General features: G+C 43.8%; 2 protein-coding genes across 3 annotated transcripts in view; both read right to left on the bottom strand.

The window, feature by feature from the left end:
* Positions 1 to 3: 3 nt before the first annotated feature.
* snrnp200 (small nuclear ribonucleoprotein 200 (U5)) lies at positions 4 to 12,412 on the bottom strand. The gene is made up of 44 exons (XM_031849473.1): positions 12,110 to 12,412; positions 11,695 to 11,858; positions 10,980 to 11,151; positions 10,686 to 10,878; positions 10,540 to 10,595; positions 10,327 to 10,425; positions 10,072 to 10,224; positions 9,886 to 9,985; positions 9,661 to 9,797; positions 9,506 to 9,583; positions 9,166 to 9,339; positions 8,897 to 9,034; positions 8,660 to 8,815; positions 8,389 to 8,559; positions 8,099 to 8,292; positions 7,813 to 7,936; positions 7,541 to 7,690; positions 7,205 to 7,447; positions 6,922 to 7,110; positions 6,643 to 6,840; positions 6,378 to 6,530; positions 6,201 to 6,281; positions 5,859 to 5,942; positions 5,591 to 5,697; positions 5,390 to 5,508; positions 5,149 to 5,303; positions 4,879 to 5,068; positions 4,607 to 4,780; positions 4,340 to 4,500; positions 4,010 to 4,237; positions 3,724 to 3,915; positions 3,432 to 3,610; positions 3,168 to 3,319; positions 2,973 to 3,081; positions 2,769 to 2,877; positions 2,488 to 2,677; positions 2,201 to 2,365; positions 1,946 to 2,067; positions 1,699 to 1,842; positions 1,421 to 1,597; positions 1,165 to 1,325; positions 955 to 1,036; positions 760 to 852; positions 4 to 649 (listed from the first exon to the last, which is right to left on the bottom strand). The coding sequence occupies exons 1-44, from the start codon at positions 12,152 to 12,154 to the stop codon at positions 500 to 502; spliced, it is 6,411 nt and encodes a 2,136-aa protein (XP_031705333.1). The 5' UTR covers positions 12,155 to 12,412; the 3' UTR covers positions 4 to 499.
* Positions 12,413 to 14,616: 2,204 nt separating this feature from the next.
* The window catches only part of zfand5a (zinc finger, AN1-type domain 5a), a 7,562-nt gene continuing 3,582 nt past the window's right edge, over positions 14,617 to 18,596 (bottom strand). For both annotated transcript variants that reach the window (XM_031849678.1, XM_031849677.1), the window contains exons 2-6: positions 18,356 to 18,511; positions 17,643 to 17,745; positions 17,419 to 17,504; positions 16,755 to 16,883; positions 14,617 to 16,577 (exon numbers count right to left, since the gene is read on the bottom strand). In XM_031849678.1, coding sequence (XP_031705538.1) covers positions 16,429 to 16,577; positions 16,755 to 16,883; positions 17,419 to 17,504; positions 17,643 to 17,745; positions 18,356 to 18,509 — 621 coding nt within the window. In that variant the 5' untranslated portion in view covers positions 18,510 to 18,511 and the 3' untranslated portion in view covers positions 14,617 to 16,428. The remainder of the gene's footprint in view (positions 16,578 to 16,754; positions 16,884 to 17,418; positions 17,505 to 17,642; positions 17,746 to 18,355; positions 18,512 to 18,596) is intronic.

Genomic DNA, 18,596 nt, shown 5'->3' on the forward strand with positions numbered 1-18,596 from the left:
CAATTGTGTGCCTTCTCTTTATTGCAAAAAAAGTATTCCAGACATACTACAAACATTTAGACCAGTTCAAGAATTTGATTTTAAAACAACAAAAAAAAAGTCCAAAAATATAACTCGACAGCTTTGTATTTAAAAACCCAATCTGGAATCAGAGCATCACTAACTTAATAGGGCAGACCTTGTTTTTGATCAATGTAATGGTTTATCAAATGTCAGTGAGAATTGAAAGTAAATCGGAGTACAAAGTTATACAGACCTGAACACTCAGATTGTTGCCATGTATGATTATATTAACTAAACGGATCCTGTACAGTATTCCTGGACTGAGACTCCTAGACAACTGCACTAAACAATAAAAGTACTTATTTTCACGAGGGTAAAGATGACATGCTAACAGAAAGTGAAGGGCCATTAATCAGGCTGAATATCTACAGGTAAAAAAAAAAAAAAAACACCTACTGATCCCTCTCAAACAATAATGCAAAACTCAAGTTATTGATTAGTCTGAGTCACTGTCTCCCTCGCTGTCAGCCTCCTTCACATCTGCGCTGAACTTGTACTCCTGATCACAGCCCATGTACGCGTCACTCATGAAGTACAGGGTGTAGTTATGAACGCCCATCGCCGGTGCAACAAAGTCCAGCTTGACCTGCAGAGGGGGGGGACAAGATAAACAAAATGAGGCCCCTCAAGATACGCGAAAAACAGAGACTGACAGTGATTCCTCGTTTTACAGTTCGATACGAGACTCTCACTGACCTTTGCTTTCTGCTGGAGAGTCAGCCTCTTGATAGAGATAAGGCTGTTAGACTTGGGGTCTCCGATCACCACCCACCAGCCCTCCTCACGTTTCTGTAACAATGAAAAATATTTAGTAAAGAGTCATTACATGTCCAGGAAAAGGAAAAAGTATTTAAGACATTCTTGGACATGCAAAAACACAATGGCGTTTACCTGTGGGAAGAGAGGTGCGATGACGGGTCCGGTCACCTCCTCCTCTCTCTCCAGCTGGACTTGAACCAGAACTGGACTGCCACTGTGAAGAAACATACATCAACAATTACCAAACAATAACCTGATGAAATATAAGCAGCCGTTACTAAACTTTAGGATTTCTTCCTCGGCATTACTGCAAACAATGCTGCCGACAGAATCCATACATACCTCTTGATATTTTCCTTTTCTGCCACTTCATAGGACAGCTCTATGTTGGGGTAGCGGTTAGAGAAGCGAGCCACGTCGGCCATCTGGGCATCTGAAAGCTGCAGTAAAGCAGTTCTGTCTTCATCCTCCATCTCCATGATGTCAAAGATACTCTCCACCCCCTGAAGAACAGAGCAGGGATAAGACGGTCGGTGTCACGTACACTCGTATTGAAGCAAGAGTTATGACTTAGTGTAACTACAGAACACTGGTGTACCTTATCTGTACAGCGCTTGATGTGCTCTGAGGTGAAGAAGGGCAGCTGTTTGAGGTACGAGTCCTTGGACCACATGGCCTGAGTGACCATCTGGGCCAGCTCCATAGCAGCCAGTGCAGGACTCAGCCAGCCGTTACTGGACAGCACATCAACGCAGGCCTGGATCAGACGAACCGCCTACAAAACACAACACACGGGTTAAATATACACACAGGAATACAATCCTGAAATTTAACAGTTTTCTCCCACTCGGTGCCACAACCTCCATGAACATGTACCTTGCTCAGGATATCCTCCGTGTCCGACTGCAGCTCAGCGCTCAGCTGCATCCTGGAGAGGTGGGCTTGCAGCAGCAGGTTTGTCTTCACGTGGGGGTCGTTGAACTTGGGGTTGTTCAGTTTGTGGGGCACTTTCTGTGCCAACTGAAATACAAAAAGAAGTTGTTCCAACACAAACATACTGACTTGGTAGAGAAGTGTTAGTGTGACTGTGATGTGCTGAAAATGTCTGGTTCTGATTGTTTACCTGTCGGAGAATTGCGTCCTCGTGATGTCTAATGGGAATGTTCTTGTATTCGGCAGCGTTGGAGATGATCTCAATCAATCCACGGATCTTTGTCTTGGCATTCAGGGACATGCTGAACAACTCTGCCAAACACAACCACACAACAAGTCAGTCACGTGTTCATTCAACACATTTTATATACACAAAAGGATCTACGACAGGCATAGAGATAGGCGATAACAGATTTACAGCTAGGACCGTCTTATTGGCACTAACCGATGGTGGTGTAGTTGATGTAGTAGTAGGCAGCGATCATGCCCAAATTGAGCGGTGCTACGTCCATCTCATCCTCTATGCTGATGCACTTGGACTGCTCCAGGTCATGTAGCGTGTGTTCCACCAGCTCAGACAGGTGGTCTGACAGGTGACGATGGGACATGCCTGACAAGGTAAGCACAAAAAGACATTTGTTCCCAACATTTCATCCGGTGTACGAAACACCATATTTATTCTGTATTTCAAAGCAGTCGTTTGCTTCGTAAACCCGACAGCATGAGACTCACCTTGCAGGTTGTAGTAGTTGGGGTTCTGGGTCATACGGCGGTAGAGGAATGTCCAAGTCAGGTAGTCCACAGCGTCCTGCTTGTTCTCCACAGTCTTGGTCACAATCTCGGCATTGAAGTGGTCATGGAGGCAGTGGTCCAAATGAGACTCCACCGGCAGCGGCTCATACAGGAACTTCTTGAAGAAGTCCTAACAAGAAAAGAAAAACAAACTATTTTAGTTTGCTCTTACTGTCATCAACTGACAAGACACTGACAGAAACAGCAGGATCTCTCTCTACCTTCTTGGAGCCCTGACACATGATAACACAGCGTCCCTCATCATCCAGCATTGGTCTGTTCGCCTTGCCCACCATCTGGAGGACGTCGTATATGGGATAGTCCACATAACTAAGAGAAAGAGGGGAAGCAGAATGTCAAGAACACAATACATATTATTGCATAGTCCACATCTTTATGAGAGCATCGACTAGTGGGAGCCTTACGCATGGATTTTGCCATTGTAGTACTGGGTGTCCATGACAATGACGAGGTGTGCGGAGATGTTGATGCCCCAGCAGAGTGAACGAGAGGACACTACCACCTGAACAGCACCTGCAAAAAAGAACGAGAGATTACAATCATAATTATTTAGTCCTAAACCTCTACCGACCAAGCAGAAAGTGCAGAGGGACTCGTACCGGAGTTGAAGAGCTGCTCCACTATTCTGCGTTCGGTTGCAGACAGGCCCTCGTGCAGGTAGCCCACGCCGTTGGCCAGAGTCTCTTTAAGAGTCGAGTCATTTATTTTCTCCAGGAATGGTGCAAGGTCTTTCTCGGTGCAATGCAAGAACCTACAGAGAGACAAACATTTGTTCTTTCGTCCACAGTGTCGAGGTGTAATGGAAACATTAGCACAATCTATTCATCACATAGTACAGGCATGATCTTATTGTAGTGACTGACCTCTGAGGAACCACGTCAGCGGCACAGAAAGTGAGGATGTCGATGGCTGTGAGACGAGTCTGTCTTCGGGATGGGACGAACACCACGGCTGGCTTGGAGGGAGAGTGCCTCATGATGGCGTGGTACACTGGCTTAGCCATGGACAGCAGGCGAGTATGAGTGTGACTCACATTGAAGCCCTAAAACAGACCAGAAAAGTTAACAGCAAATCAGGAGTTCATGTCTTCTTGGCTGGCTGCACGTTTGAGTACAACACACCTATTTTTTGTTGACTAGCACACAATTTACAGACCTGGATGTGCAGCTCCAGCGGCACCGGTCTGACGTTGGGGTGGAAGTTGAATGTGGCTGTGGTGCTGCAGCCCAGCCAGTGGGCCACATCTTTGGCGTTGGACAAAGATGAGCTGAGGGCCACGATACGGATGGGGCGCTCAATCTGAGAGGAGATGTACCTCATCCTGGAGCAGATGACCTCCAACACAGGCTAATGAAAAGAACCAAGGGAAGTTAGCATGATGCACATGATGACTATTGCAGTGCACGCCTAGTGTGTATGACATGACGTGTTATGTTCTTACTCCATTTTCTCCTCCGATGAGATGTGCCTCATCCACAATGAAAAGGCTGACGTTCTGGACGTTCTTCCTCTGTTTCCAGCGGCGAGACAGGATGTCCCATTTGTCGGGGGTACTGACAATAATGTCACCTTTTCCCAGGAGCTTCAGATCTGTGCTAGTCTCTCCCGTCAGCAGCACCACCTTTTTGTTCAGGATGTCCTGGAACTTCTGGTGCCAGTCGACAAACACCTGAGTGACAGAAATTGACACATTTGTTTATATAATGGACGCAAAAATTAAGCAATGCTAGCTTTAATAGAAAGCTCACTTAAGTTCCAAATGACTTCATACCTGCTCGGCCAATGCTTCCATTGGGGTGATGTAGACGCAGCGACCTTCTGCGTTGTGCAGCAGCATCCTCAGAATAGCAAACTCGGCACAGATGGTCTTTCCGCTGCCAGTGGGAGCTCCAACAAACACGTTATCATCACTGTTGTACACAGCGTTGAACACTGGAGGAACAGAAACAATACAATGTAAGTCAAGACAACAATGTGCTCTGGACAGAGAGCCCCGGGGCACTCCTTCACCTGAAGAACCACAGAGTACAGTCTGTACCTTGTGTCTGAATGGGGTTGAAGAAGGGGAATTTATTCTGGTAGAGAGCCTCAAAGGCAGAGTTCCTGAGAGCAGTGACGGGCAGCGGCTGCAGGTCCAGCAGCTCAGTGGGTGGGGGGTATTTCTCTGGTAGGATCAGGTGACGGAAGGACACTGGGAGCTGAGTCTCACAGGCTAAAACAAGAGATGCACAAAATAAAGCAGTTAGTTGAAATGCTAACGTAAACATTGTGCGAATTCTATAAAGACACACGTTTTAATGAAGCACTTACAGAGCCATCGGTCTGAGACCACGCGGATGAAGTACTGTGGAGGCAGAGGCTCGAACACCGGGACAAAGAAAGTCACGAGGTGTTCGTCCTGGGCGTACTTGGCTTTGAGCAGGAAGTACTCGTGGTGGAGGATGACCTCGCTGTCCACATCCTCAACCAGGATCCAGAAAGCCTCAGAAGATCCATGAATCTAAGTGGGAAAAGTGAAGTGTGTCAGGAGGCTAAGACACAGTTCAGTACATGCAGCACATGGTGGGTCTACTGACTGACCTTGTCATCCCACTGGAAGTCAGGCGTGATGGTGAGCTCCACTTTCAGTGTAGAGCGGGTGATGGGCTGCAGATGGACAGCCAGGTCCAGTTTGGGGAACTGGTGGACGTATTTGTGGATGGTCTTCCCCATTTTTGGCATTCGGATCAGCTCACCTGAAAAACAGAACGCATGACTTCTAATGACTTTCTAGGCGGAGGAGGGAATTCAGTGAGCATGTTGTGGGGGAAAGAAAACTCACCAATCTCATTGTGGTTGAGGTCATAGAGCCGCTCAAAGGGGAAGTTCTTCTTCTCTATCTTCTTGATCACTTCCTCTGGCAGCTTCTTGAACTGTCGCAGTGGAGACATCGACTGCCACCTGTGGAGAACAGGTACACAGAACATCAGTGGACTGCCTCAAACAAAATACAGCATAAAGGAGGAAAGAGTGACAGACTTACATTCTCTTGTCAATCATCTTGCACAGATTCATGGTCTTGTCTGTCAGTTGAGCCCAGCCTCTGTTGAGAACAATCTCAAATATGGCCCGCATTAACCTTCCAGCACTCTGCAAGGAAAACAATAAAGAAATAGAATTTAATCTAATGGTGAGTTTATTTCAAAAACTGACAGTATCTTAAAAAAAGTTTATTTGCCAACTAGAAAAATGTGAGAAAACTGCAATTCGGATAGATATAAAAACAATGACAAACGTGGGATCTGGCGTACCTGTGTGACATACACCATGTCGGCCATGAGGGCAAAGCCTTCCAGTTTGAGTTGAGAGATGTACGCCTGGAGCAGCACGTTGATCTGAAAGGATGAGACACAAAATACAAGGAAACTGTTTTATTGGGATTTAATTCATGATTCTTAGTATCTGCACACCAGAAACACAAAGCCATGACCATCATCTCGAACTATTCTTACATAATAGCTGCCTGTGGTGGCCTATCATAGGTAAATCCCTTGACATTGACTAGATTAACCACATTGTTGGCACTAGAATGACTATTTTGGTAAACAATTAAATGTATTTTATACAAACTGAACACTTGTTAGGGATGCTACCTTAGCACTGGGCTCCTCAATGCTTTCCTTGACAGGAATGGGAACTCTTTCCAGCAGCTTCTGAAGTTCCAACTTCTCCTCCTAAAAGACACAGCAACATGTCAGCATTTAAATTGAGCACGTTAAATGGAGTTTTGTTGAGAGTTATAACTGAGTAACTATAAGTGACAACCATACCTCTCTCACTGTGATGTTCCTGAACTCTGAGGAAAGTGAAAAGACTCTGAAGAGCTCAATCTCACTGAGAGTGGGCTTCAGCAGCTGGTTGTAAGTCTGAATGGAGTCATGAGTGATGTAGAAGTGACTGGCAATGCGTCCAAGGTCTGTAACCTTCAGGGGAAGAGACAAATTTAAAACATTAAAACTGTGATGTCAAACTTATCACTAACTTACAGCATTGGCATTAAAGAAAAAAGAGATGATAACTGATAGATGTTCATACCTGGAAGCTGCCTGTCCTCTTGTCATATTTAACAAGACTGTTCTTGTCCAGGACATTGGCTGCTGTGTGCACCAGGTCCATCCTGCGTCTCTCCAGCAGGGGATCTGCACTCCGGTCATCGTGGGACACACCGTACAGGGTGGGGTTACGCAGCATGCGCACATACAGGTAGGTGTAACCGAGCCAGTTCACAGCATCCTGAGACAGCAAAGATATGAGAAGTTATAAAACAAATAGACTATTTGATCGACTCGCTATGCATCTTTACAAGCCACTAACCTTAACAGTCTGCACATTGCCCAGTACTATCTCAGCATTGAGCATGTCTGGCAGCTTGCACACCATCTGACTCTCTATGGGCAGCTGCTGGTTGAGCAGGGACAGGTAGTACTGCAGCTCTCCATGGGACGTAATAAGGATTCCCTCTCCCTTGGTGTCGTACTGGGGACGGCCGGCTCGACCAAGCATCTGAAATAAGACACAATGAATTGAGTTATATCTGGTAGTGAGAGGTAAAAAGCCCTCTTTACTGCAGTTTTGTATCCAGCCAGCACAGACTCACCTGCAAAATGTCCAGGGCTCCGAGCTCAGTCCATCTGCCTTTCTCTGGGCTGTACACCTGAGTGCCTTTGATGATGACAGTGTGAGCGGGCAGGTTGACACCCCAAGCCAGAGTAGCTGTGGACACCAGGACCTGGATGTGTCGATCAGCAAACAGATCCTCGACCAGCGTACGATCAACTCTGGTCATACCAGCGTGGTGGATAGCGAAGCCATAGGGCAGCAAATCCTTCAGTTCGAGGTTCTAGATAAGAAAGTTATTAAAGTGTGAGTCAAACAAGGTTCTTAATTTGTTATTCCGTTGCAGTGAAGTCTCCGGTTAGAGGCATTAGCTCACCTTGCACTGCTCAGCCTCAGTTCTCAACACTTCAGTAGATGCTGAACCCTCTCTGAGGAAAAGACCCAGTGTGTCCTTCTCCAAACACATGTCTCTTATGGCCCTGGCTGTCTTTCCCGTCTCCTTCCGGGAGTGGACAAATACCAGCACCTGACGGAGACAAGTAAATGTCAGGAGCCTCTCTAATCTAGTAACCCCTTGTTGATCAGTGATAGTTCAGCATGTAGTGTAATGCATGTCATTTTAGTCATTTTGGATCAAAGAGGACGTACCTGGTTCTTTCCAGCATGCTCCATGATCTTTTCATAGACAATCTCATTCATGATCTGGAAACGCTTGATGGCCTTCTTCTCTGTGATGCCGACATAAGTCTGCTCAAGGGGCACAGGGCGGAAACTACACAGAAAAGTATATATATATATATATACACATTATTGGAGATGAATGTGCAAACAAGAAAACACATGCAGCTGTTATAGAAAGTATCCTTCTCCAAATGCATGTGAACGAAAAAAAAAAAAGTGTGTGTTCAGTTTTGTCATCCTTCAAACGACGTACCTGTTGTCAAAGTAGAAGAGTCCCTTGGCAGGATCTACGCGCAGGCAGGTAGCCACATCTTCATAGTTGGGCAACGTGGCACTGAGGCCCAGCAGACGCACATCCTCCTGGGTCAGCTCCACGTTGCGGATGGTTCTTGCCACCAGAGATTCCAACACGGGACCACGGTCATCGTGCAGCAGGTGGATTTCATCCTGCACATGAGGGTTTTATGTCAAAACATCTGCACAGTCACTACACTCTGCATGTTTTATGACCGTATAATCCTTCAACATATTCACAGCACTTACAATGATAATGAGCCGCACTAGCTGGGTGTAGGTACGATCTCCGCCCTTACGGGTGATGATGTCCCATTTCTCAGGTGTGCAGACGATGATTTGAGTGGCGTTAATCTCCTCTTTGCAGAGCTGGTGGTCTCCTGTCAGCTCAGACACGGTGATACCGTAACTTGCCAAGCGCTGTGAAAAGTGAGAATTATTAAAATCACTAAATCCCCATCCACAGAAATGTATTGATTTAAATGTATACAAATCCCTGCAGGACAGAGGTGTGGCTCACCTTACTGAAACTTCCCACCATCTCCTGTACTAGTGAGCGCATGGGTGCAATGTAGATGATTTTGAAGTCATCCACATTGATGGTTCCATCCAGGTTTATGTGCTTTCCAATTTCCCTCAGCATTGCCATCAAAGCAACATTGGTCTTACCAGCTCCCTGTGTGCACAGAAAATACATTATAGGAGAAAATACCCTTTAGGAAAAACTGTCACAATGCTTTTGGATAATTTGACTGACCGTAGGTGCACACACTAGCAGGTTCTCGTCTGTCTCCAAGGCGGTCTTGTACAGTTTGCTCTGGATGCGGTTCAGGGTTTTGAAACCTTCAAATCCAGCCTGTGCATACTTAGGCAACTTCTCAATGGGAACAAGCACCTGATGACAAAATAATATGCTGAATGAACACCATGAACACATCTATAAACTACTCGTCACTGAAACTTGTGCATTAGTTGCTGGATAGCTGGGCAAATTGTAAGGACATGTTTTACATATAACCAACAAACCTCATCATCAGCAAAGGGCTTGGGTTTGAGGGCGGGCACGTGGACTTCCTCATAACCTTTGCGCTGTTTACGAAATGAGCCGTCCGGCAGTTGACAACGCTTGTTGGCCATGAAATGGCTCCCCTGGGTGAAGGCCAGGTCTTCAAGGTCTAGCAACTGTCGAGATGCCATTGACTGTAGGATAAGAACAACGTGTCAACTTTTTTGTAAATATACCTATGGCAGCATATCCGATTCCATTTTACTACCCCGATGTAGTAATCTTGGGTTTGCTTTCAGTGAAAACACCACGAGTAGGTTGCAGGTTTGCAGTTGATATATGAACAGAAACATTATTTACCTCTCCGTGGTCAATGTCCATCGCTTCCAAGTCATCGACACGAGACTTCCTCACCCTCTCCCTGCGAGATCGCTCCTCCTAAGAACACAAAAGCCCATGAACAACAGATAGGACAGAATAAACTAAAAGATCATTTTATAAGCAAGAGGTCTCACCCGAATAATATCCTCCTTCTCCGTCTCTTGCAGCTGGTAAAGGATCTTGGACAGTTCCTGATCAGCCTCCATCTTTCCAATGATCCGCTCCTTTTCTGCCTCACTCTGAGCACTTGCCAGCATGGTACAATACTGAACTGCATGTCAGAAGAAAAAGTGATTTACTTCAAAAAGTCACAAGATCGAATCGATTTTAAACAACACTGTTCTACACCACTGACTTACTCATGCGACGATGCTGACGGAGGATTTTGATGAAATCAAAGGTGTTGAAGCCCAGCAGCAACACCAGCTGGTTCTCACATTCTCTATCGTCGCTGGCAGTCTGTGGAATACAGAGAGACAGTGGATGAGCGAATCTGAAAAATATACACGTGTATGGACTACAAGATGGGCTATAAGATTACATACCTTGAGGATTTCCAACACTTCATCCGCTTTCTTTTGGGAGACAATGGCATCATCGTAGAAACGGCTGAGCTGACGCTGGAGCCAGAAGGCATCGATGTCTCGAGGATGTAGATCTTTTTTCTTTGCCGTCATCACGTCGCCCGTGGCACCAAGCTAAACGAAAAGTAATTTATTAACTTTCAGTGCGGTGTTGTGTGCAATACTTCAAAAAGATACAACTATCTTTGTAAATATTGATTCAGAAGTTGCACTTACGTTGGCTGAAAGAGCGCAGCCCACACCCGCCTCCTCTCCTTCGCTGTCTTCATCCGAGTGTTCGTCTCGTACCTCCCCAAACTGGTCTTCGTCCCCCTCCTAAATAATTAGGGAAAAGAAAAATCTATGACACAATCTACCTACAACTCTGATCTTTCAGCTGCATCTCAGGAATAACTTGTGATTCTTAATGATTAAGCAAAAAGCCCTCACCTCCTCGTCAGATTCAAACTGGACATTCACACCGTATGTTTCATCGATGTTGTCATCTGTAAAGGTAAGATATGGTCCATAATCACAAGAATACTTTCATGGAAAACTTAAACATGACTTACTGACATCATTAACTTATTAATTACCCATATTCTGTAAGTCCTTGTCGCCTCCGTAGTCGGAGATCTTCTTGCCCAAATTAACCAACACATGGTAGCGTGTGTCATCAGCGGGCCCAAGAAGCTGCTCTACTTCACGCCGCCTTTCCTTGTCCCTCATTTTATCATTCTTCAACACCGCTAATACCTCATCCGCCGCTCCACACAGAATATCACGCGGCTGCAAGAAGATATAATAACAAGGTCAGTTAAAGCTTCAGGAGCTTGATTAAAAGCACAAGCTGACATTTAAACAAAACGGGTGTTTTAGAGTTTACAGACCTGATCTCCCAGAGCAGCATGGATGAAGCTAAGCAACACTTCATAGGTCTCTCTGGTTTCTTTGGTTTTGGGCTTGTACACAATGCCCACCATTTCATCAATGCCTTCAGACAGAAGAGTAAAACCCTTCATTTTTTTGATGTCGTGTCTGTCCTCGTCTCTTTTCCGCCTCCTGTATAGACGGAACAAGACAAAAAGAAAAGAGTTAAGAGTAGTGTCACTCAGCGATGACAACATAACTGAGGTGTATTATGAAGATTATAAATTTAATTCCTTAGCCATTTGTGCCAAATGTATTCCAGACCTTAGCAGAGGTCTGACATGATCAAATTGAATTTGTGAGAATATCTATGATTCCAGTATTTGTTGGCAAATCATCACCATTAATTATCAATTATTGTTTTTGGTGTGACCTTGTAAATTATTTAAAATATTACTTTAAAAAAAACTTTATTTTTATCTTCTGGATTTGTATTTTCAACATGCAATGAGTTACAAATGTCAACATCCCTAAAAACTTTAAATACAGACCCTTTAGATGCGTTTAAACAATCTTAACTATCAGCTATATTGGAAGGCTTTGATCACAATGGAAATGTTTAACATAAACTTTTAATGCTTAAAAGTTTAAGGGGGCTAAAACATGTGCAGACATCGGTGTTACGTTGTTTTAACTTTACAAAGACGATAAAAACGTGTTGTTGACAGCACGTACTTGTCTCGTCTCTCCTCCAGCTTCTGGGGTTTGGTCCTCTGAGCCTTGTCGCCCATCTTGGTCCCTTCCAGCTTCCCCACCAAGGACAGCACCTCTCCGTTGGGTTCATCTCTCCGTGTGCGGTCGATCAGAGAGCGATCGGCTTGTAACACCAAGTTAGAGTTCTAGCAGGTCGATGCAAACACAAAGTAAACGTTACGGTGATCAGTAGCGACACTAACGTCTCCGCAGCTAGCGGCTAAGCTAACTGCTAGTTAGCATAACGGCTAGCTGCACACGTAGTAGCATGAATTTAAAACATTTAGCATTTGTTTTTTTAGCTTGATTGCGTTAGAGCAAACTATCAGAGACACTACCAAAGATAGTACACTTCCAATATGTTGGGATTAATGCATATATCTTTAAATATACTCACCGCTTTGTACTCGTACTGCAAGCTACGGGCAGTAACATCCGCCATGGTGCGAGTTTCGTGTTTTAACTTTTACTGCACTTTAACTGAATGTGAACCAGCTCACTAATACATCCAGAGTTGACGTTACTCTCTCCTTTCAGGTAGACGCTGGGATCATCGGTGCAGTCTTTGGATTTACAGCATGAAACAGTTTTCAAAATATCAGAGTTTCATACAAGTAAATGCGTCTCCAGTACGTCACAAAAGCAGTTAGTTAACACGAGCTCACAACAAGCCGCCGCTAACGCTCATTTCCGTTTCCGGTGTCAAAGGTTAAACCTGGTACACACACACACACACACACACAACGCCCCCTGCAGGCTGTGTTTATCTCTCATCATACTTTCAGTTTTAAATTGCCTATATTCACAATACAGTCCTTGCAGGACACTAAATTCAACATGATTTATCTAAAACATTAGTAAATAGCACCCACTCACAGCCTGTTCATTACGTACAACAAATTAAAGCAGTCATTCTGTGTTATTATTCAATGTTGCTAATAGGTTGTCCTAAAATACCTCAATCTTTGGCTTTTGATTCCTGGCTATTAAAAAGATAGCTCAGTGCCCCCAAATAATTAACTCTTATCAGTATAACTGCATTGTGAATGGTCCCAGCTGCATTCTCTTACCACAATACAACTTCAGTATTTGAAAAAAGTCTATTCATCTATTTATTTATTTTTAGTCATTTTTTGAAGTATGCTGGTTAATATAGATGTCAACATGTCTGGTTGCTACAAACATAAAAGGGAAATTCTCATATTTAAGGTAAATGGGCTGCACTCACAGCATTCACAGCCAGATGGCAGCACAGAGTGTTTTGGAGTCCAATGGTTGCTCAAAGATACTTTGCCTTGTGAATAGGAGAGTCAGTGATCAGACCATCAACCCTACGGTGAAGGGACGACCCATTCCAACTTCTGAGTAACAACAGACCTTAAACATGGACAAATGCTTCCTGTGTATTATGAATGTTCATTATGTATGGCTGTTGAAGAGATTTAACAAGTATATGTGCAAGTATTTCACAGGTGTATGTGTGCATTCTTTGTGCTTATGTGACAGAAATGTTACATTTTTGGCCTAAATTACCTCTCATATTGATGTAGTATGAAATGTAGTAAGCACTAAAGATATGATGTAGAAACTATATTATGAAACTGAGACAGGAACACAAAAAGAAGTAGAGGAAGATGCAGTTAATGTGGGTGTGACCGTTTCCTTAAGAGAGAAGTGTGTGTTCATGTTTGTTTTTACTGTCTGTGGCCTCATATAACTTCCATCTCCTTTTGCACATCTGTATGTCCTTTTCCTCCATTCAGAATCTCTGATGTTTTATATCTACTGAGCCAGTCTTAACTTCAGTCACACCCAATGGCAGACACACACACACACACACACACACACACACACACACACACAAAAAAAGAAGGGGTGACACAGATAAATGGGCTGCACACATCAGTGAAACAAATTATAGGTTAGTGTGCATGTGGGGGATTGAGGGATTACTGACAATTGACACACACACACAGTGTTATTCAGGATATCTGTAGTTATTCCAGGTCATATTTGGAGTGTGTTGATCCTCCTCTCATCTGTCAACACATTACTTATGAAGTGCACTCTTCTGTCCTCTCTGATTTAAAGGACATGTGGACTTGTGATTAACAGACACAATGATGGTGTGGTCAGTGATTAATTTGCCTTCTAATTATTTGTCATTATAGCTGGATTTAGACGGCTCAATAGAAATATTACATTTAAAAACTTAAAAGGTTTCCCCACCCAATATGCGTTTGTGTAACTCCTCCATTGTACTTTAGACTCGTGTCCAGACAATGTGATCTGTGTGTCTTTCTGTCACAGGGACACCACATGAGCACACTTCAGCTGTCTGAGCAGCTGTTGTCGTGACGCCATCTGTGAACACACTCGGCCCCAGAGCTCCCAACAGGAGTGTGAGAAAACACATTGTCCCTGAAACACACGCACACACCGAGTCCTGCATGTACGGCCTAGACAGAGCGGAGAAGGATCGCTTTCTTCCAGGAAGAGTCTGTTGAGCGAGGTTTACCGTCTGTGCTGCCACAGCTCTGTATTAAGGCAGGGTTAGCCTAGGTAAGGTATTAGAGGCTGGAGCTCCTGACATGTGGCTTCTACACTATTCTTGTCCCCACTGAAATGAATTCCACAATGTTCACTCATTATCATCTTGTGCCAATTCATCACAAACTTCATCTTCCCAAAATAGCATTACTTTTCCTATTTATGCTACGGTATAATGACCTGGTTACCTCCATTTAAAATTGCCTCTTTGATCCGACAGTTTAATATGCACAAGACATTCAATAAAGGTGCAGTACTGGTGAAACATAGCCAAACACACTCCACCAAAAGCCAAACAATATTGAGAAATGAGAAAATGGTGAGCTGTGAAAGTCATCACACAATGAAGCGTGGTAATGTCTCTCTGTACAGTTTTATTTACATGATACTATTCTGTCGTAATGCTGGATAGCAAGATTATATGTAATACATAAATATCAACACAGTTTGTTGTTTTTTCATTTTTTGTACAAATTTGCATATAACTAAGAATCAGAAAGGGAAAACTCAAAACGGATACATACAGTTGCTTTTAAAATGAAAAAAAAACATCCTTACAGGGGGAGAAAAAAAACAGGGATTAACACAAGTCACAAACATACGTTGGTTTCAGTGTGTCAGGCAGCCATGAAAACACACTTTTGCACAGGAATGTGCACATGCACGCTCACAAATACACACACACACACAGACCCTTTTCTATGGTGCTCTAAAGCAGTCACACAGACCAATAGCTGTTAGACAGATGAGGAGTTACATCTAATCTTGGTATCTATTATTTTTCATAAATCTAGCTCTGGCATGCTCCTGTAGTTCTGTAAACATGTGCTGATAAACCGGGTAGCTCCACAGACAAAAAGGTTGGGGAACAACACACACACACACACACACACACACACACACACAGTGCTCACATGAATGTTCTGTTAGCGTATTAAAAAAAAAAATATATATATCATGGTTCACATTCCATAAAAGCACTGAATGCATGCGCTAACATCAGTACAATATCAATGGAAGAGGAAAAAAAGCTAATAAAAACATAACAGATAATTGTCTCAACAAATAAAATGTCTGAAACCCTAAATTGAGTGATGCCAAATATTTCTGAAACACTAATGCAGATGAAGAGTAACTCATGCATTTATCCCATTCATTCATGCTCCTACCAGGCCTGCAAGGGGAAGGGTGCCATCCTTCCTCTCAGGCCACACAGCCCTGCACCAGGCATCTGTGATTACAATATAAGCTCAGACCAGTTGAGGAACTCCTTTACCCATCATGTCCATTGAAAATGTTTAGATTTAGTGAAACTTGGGAGTAATTGGTTTGTCCCTGTCTAGCGTGATACCTCCAGCCATAATGGAAACAGCCTCATCACAATCAAACCAATCAAAGTCAACACAGACATGCTGATCAAAGGGTCACTGAGGCTGACTGTCAAGATGATCCACGGTTCTGCAGGGGACAAAGCTGGTGAAAACAAAGTAAAAGGGAAGACAACAAAGCTTAACACAGCAGCTGTGAGGTAGGTAAAGCTAGGAAAGACAGAGACAAAGTAACAAAGCCCCTTGTGCATGGTGGGGGACAGTTGTACGGTTCTCCAAACGTTGACCGACTCCAGTACCAACGGAGCACAGAGCAAGAAGTTCAAAAGGTTGAGGGACACAACTCGTGTGGACTGTTACTGTGTAATCTGAATGCTTTGATAGACATGCTAGTGTCTGACACATGACAGGGTCTTAGTAAAATGGCTGTCTACGGTTTGGCACAAAATGGCGCCTGGTTTGGGTGAGAGGAGCACAGCATATCCTGGACATTTAGCCTGGGCTGCTCTTAATAAGACAAGACATATTCTTAAAAAAAAACAAAAAAAAACAACAACAAAAAAAAAACTGGACTGGACAGCCGCAAAGTCACACCACAGAAAGTAGGATAAAACAAACTAATGAATTAATCAAAAAAAGAGGAAAGTGATCATTCATGCATCTCCCTCAGACAGGATCTTCTTTTTTTCTCCATCATTTTCTTGAGGTTGTTATTTCGTAAAATCAAGTCCTTTCGATCCTCACTTAGCCACTCGTGCTCCTTTCAAAAAGGTTCACACTCATTCTCCAGTCTTTGTCAAAGGTGTTGTCATCGTTGCTGTTTCTGTTTTTGTAAAATCTATATTCTCTGGATCTTCTCCGCCACCACCACAGGGTTCTCTTTACGGATCTTGGCGGCGGCCTCGGCCTTGTAATCATAGGGACAATTGTGCTTGTCGGAGTACCGGTGGATGCCACAGAACAAGTTTCCACAGCGACAGTCGAACCCTGGAAGCACAAAAAGGTCAGGGTTCAAAAGCTAGAACGGGAGAGCTGAAAGTCGTGATCAGAGAAAACGCTTTGGCTTTCCATCTATAACCAATAAAACTGTTATCACAACCTGCCTCGCTGACATGTAATCACACGTGTTGCATCAGATGCTCCTTCATGTCCCCATCTGCTCACCTGTAAGGCCCACCCTTTTGCGGCACATGAAGCACCTATTCTTCTTGGGTTTTGAGTTGTCCCCCTTGCCTTCTTCACTGCTGGAAGACGCTACAGGAGAAGGGCTAGAAGCAGCAGGCTGGTTTACAACTACAGAAGAGAAAGACAACAGGGGAAATAGAATACTTTTTAGTCATGCTAGGTTTAATTTGCCATTATCTTGACATCTTGAGAATTTGTAAGAGCAGCAGATTAATGAGTTGAGTTAATTTTTCTATAAAGACATGCATAAACACTGGCAACTGAAATGATCTCCTTATCTCTAAATTGCCCCCTCTTTTTCTTGGCAGAAAATAGTGCACTACCACTGAGAAGGCCTCTGGCAGGCAGCATCCACTCTGAGAATACCCTCTGGTGTAGAGGTATTTTTAAACAGGTTTATTTTTAGACCTCCTCTCTTTTTTTGGAGGCTGTAAGTAAAACCAACAGTTGGATTTAAGGTATGCAGCTAAGCATCGAAAATAAACTGTGGCTACAGTGGCTCCTACAAGGAGATGTTTGCCTCAAGACGTCTGTATGCGAGCGTTCATCTTCATGCGTCTGTTCTTGGCCCGTGTGACACTTGTTTCTATCGGCTAGCCTGTCGGTAACTACAAGCGTGTCTAAGTGAGTCTGCATGTTTTACCAGGCTCCAAGGACTCTGGCTTGTCCTCTCTCGAGATGCTCATCTCTGTCATTTGTTGGGTCACAGGAAGAGATCCTTGAACAGTTCTGAAGGTTTAAATAAAACAAAAAGGGAGAAACAGGGATCAGCAGGAGAAAAGGAAACATTCATCACAATTTATCACATTCACCGATTACTAACTACCTTAAAATAAATTTAAAAAAATCAAACGCAGTACTACTGACCTAGACATGTCTGGTGAAGAGCAGGGGGAGGCATCAACCTTGGCTAGACTGGCTTCTAGTCTCTGGATGGCTGAGGCCTCTGACATAGGACTACCAGCTGAGCCTGGGTGAGAACAGAGTGAACTCCATTACACAAAAACATTTGAAATCGATACAAAAAGGATTAAATATGTACAATCATAGGTGGAAAATTACTTGTATATCAAGAACTGTAATTATTGTTGAAATTAAATTAAAATAAACTAATTTTATCGACTCCAGATTAATAATTTCAAATCTCTTCGGTTGACTTTCTCAAAGCTGTATTCGAGATAATCTCTCTGCTCTTTTTACTGTTTGAAATATAGGTCTCAACAGGTGGCCAGTGTCACATTGTGGGAGAAACTTCAATGTTTGATCTGAGAAATGTTTAAAAGGAGTGAACACCCACCTAACCTTGAACACTGTAATGAAGAAAACAGCTGTCTGTCATTACAAAGAGTGGAAAAACAGAGAGGGAGGGCAGGGGGCAGGAGAGCTGGGAAATACACTGACTGGCCTGGAACTGGTTTTATTTCAAAACAAATGTCTACACTCATACGAGTCCCTCCTTATCTCAAGCTGTAAATATATAGTTTATAATACATCCATTTGTTTACAACACAAACTGGGCTTCTGAAATCAATTTGGGGTGCAATCATTTCTACCATATCTCTTTGTGTGTACTAACTTACCCATAGGGCTGTGGGGGCTCATGCGGTCACTGCTCTGCTGCCGTGTCAGGTGATCCTTATAGCACACGGAGCACATACCGTTGGTTCTTGGGTTGCCATAGAATCCGCAGCCCGTGGCACAAAGCACCGGGCTCTGGTTCGTCTCTTGGGCCATTGCTAACAGAACGAGAGCAACAAGAGTGAGAATTAGACTGACACACACACACACACACACACACACACACACACACACACACACACA

This window comes from Anarrhichthys ocellatus, unplaced genomic scaffold (assembly GCF_004355925.1).
Source record: "Anarrhichthys ocellatus isolate YVR2014 unplaced genomic scaffold, GSC_Weel_1.0 scaffold9, whole genome shotgun sequence".
NCBI classification, from domain to species: Eukaryota; Metazoa; Chordata; class Actinopteri; order Perciformes; family Anarhichadidae; genus Anarrhichthys; species Anarrhichthys ocellatus.

Bases quoted from the DNA above. Each gene is read 5' to 3' on its own strand.
- snrnp200 (XM_031849473.1), bottom strand. From the start codon at position 12,154: ATGGCGGATGTTACTGCCCGTAGCTTGCAGTACGAGTACAAAGCG. The intron at 7,448-7,540 runs GTGAGCTAATGC...TTTCTTATCTAG, and splicing joins CTGAGGCTGAGCAGTGCAAG to AACCTCGAACTGAAGGATTT. The intron at 3,082-3,167 runs GTACGAGTCCCT...TCTTTTTTGCAG, and splicing joins GGAGCAGCTCTTCAACTCCG to GTGCTGTTCAGGTGGTAGTG.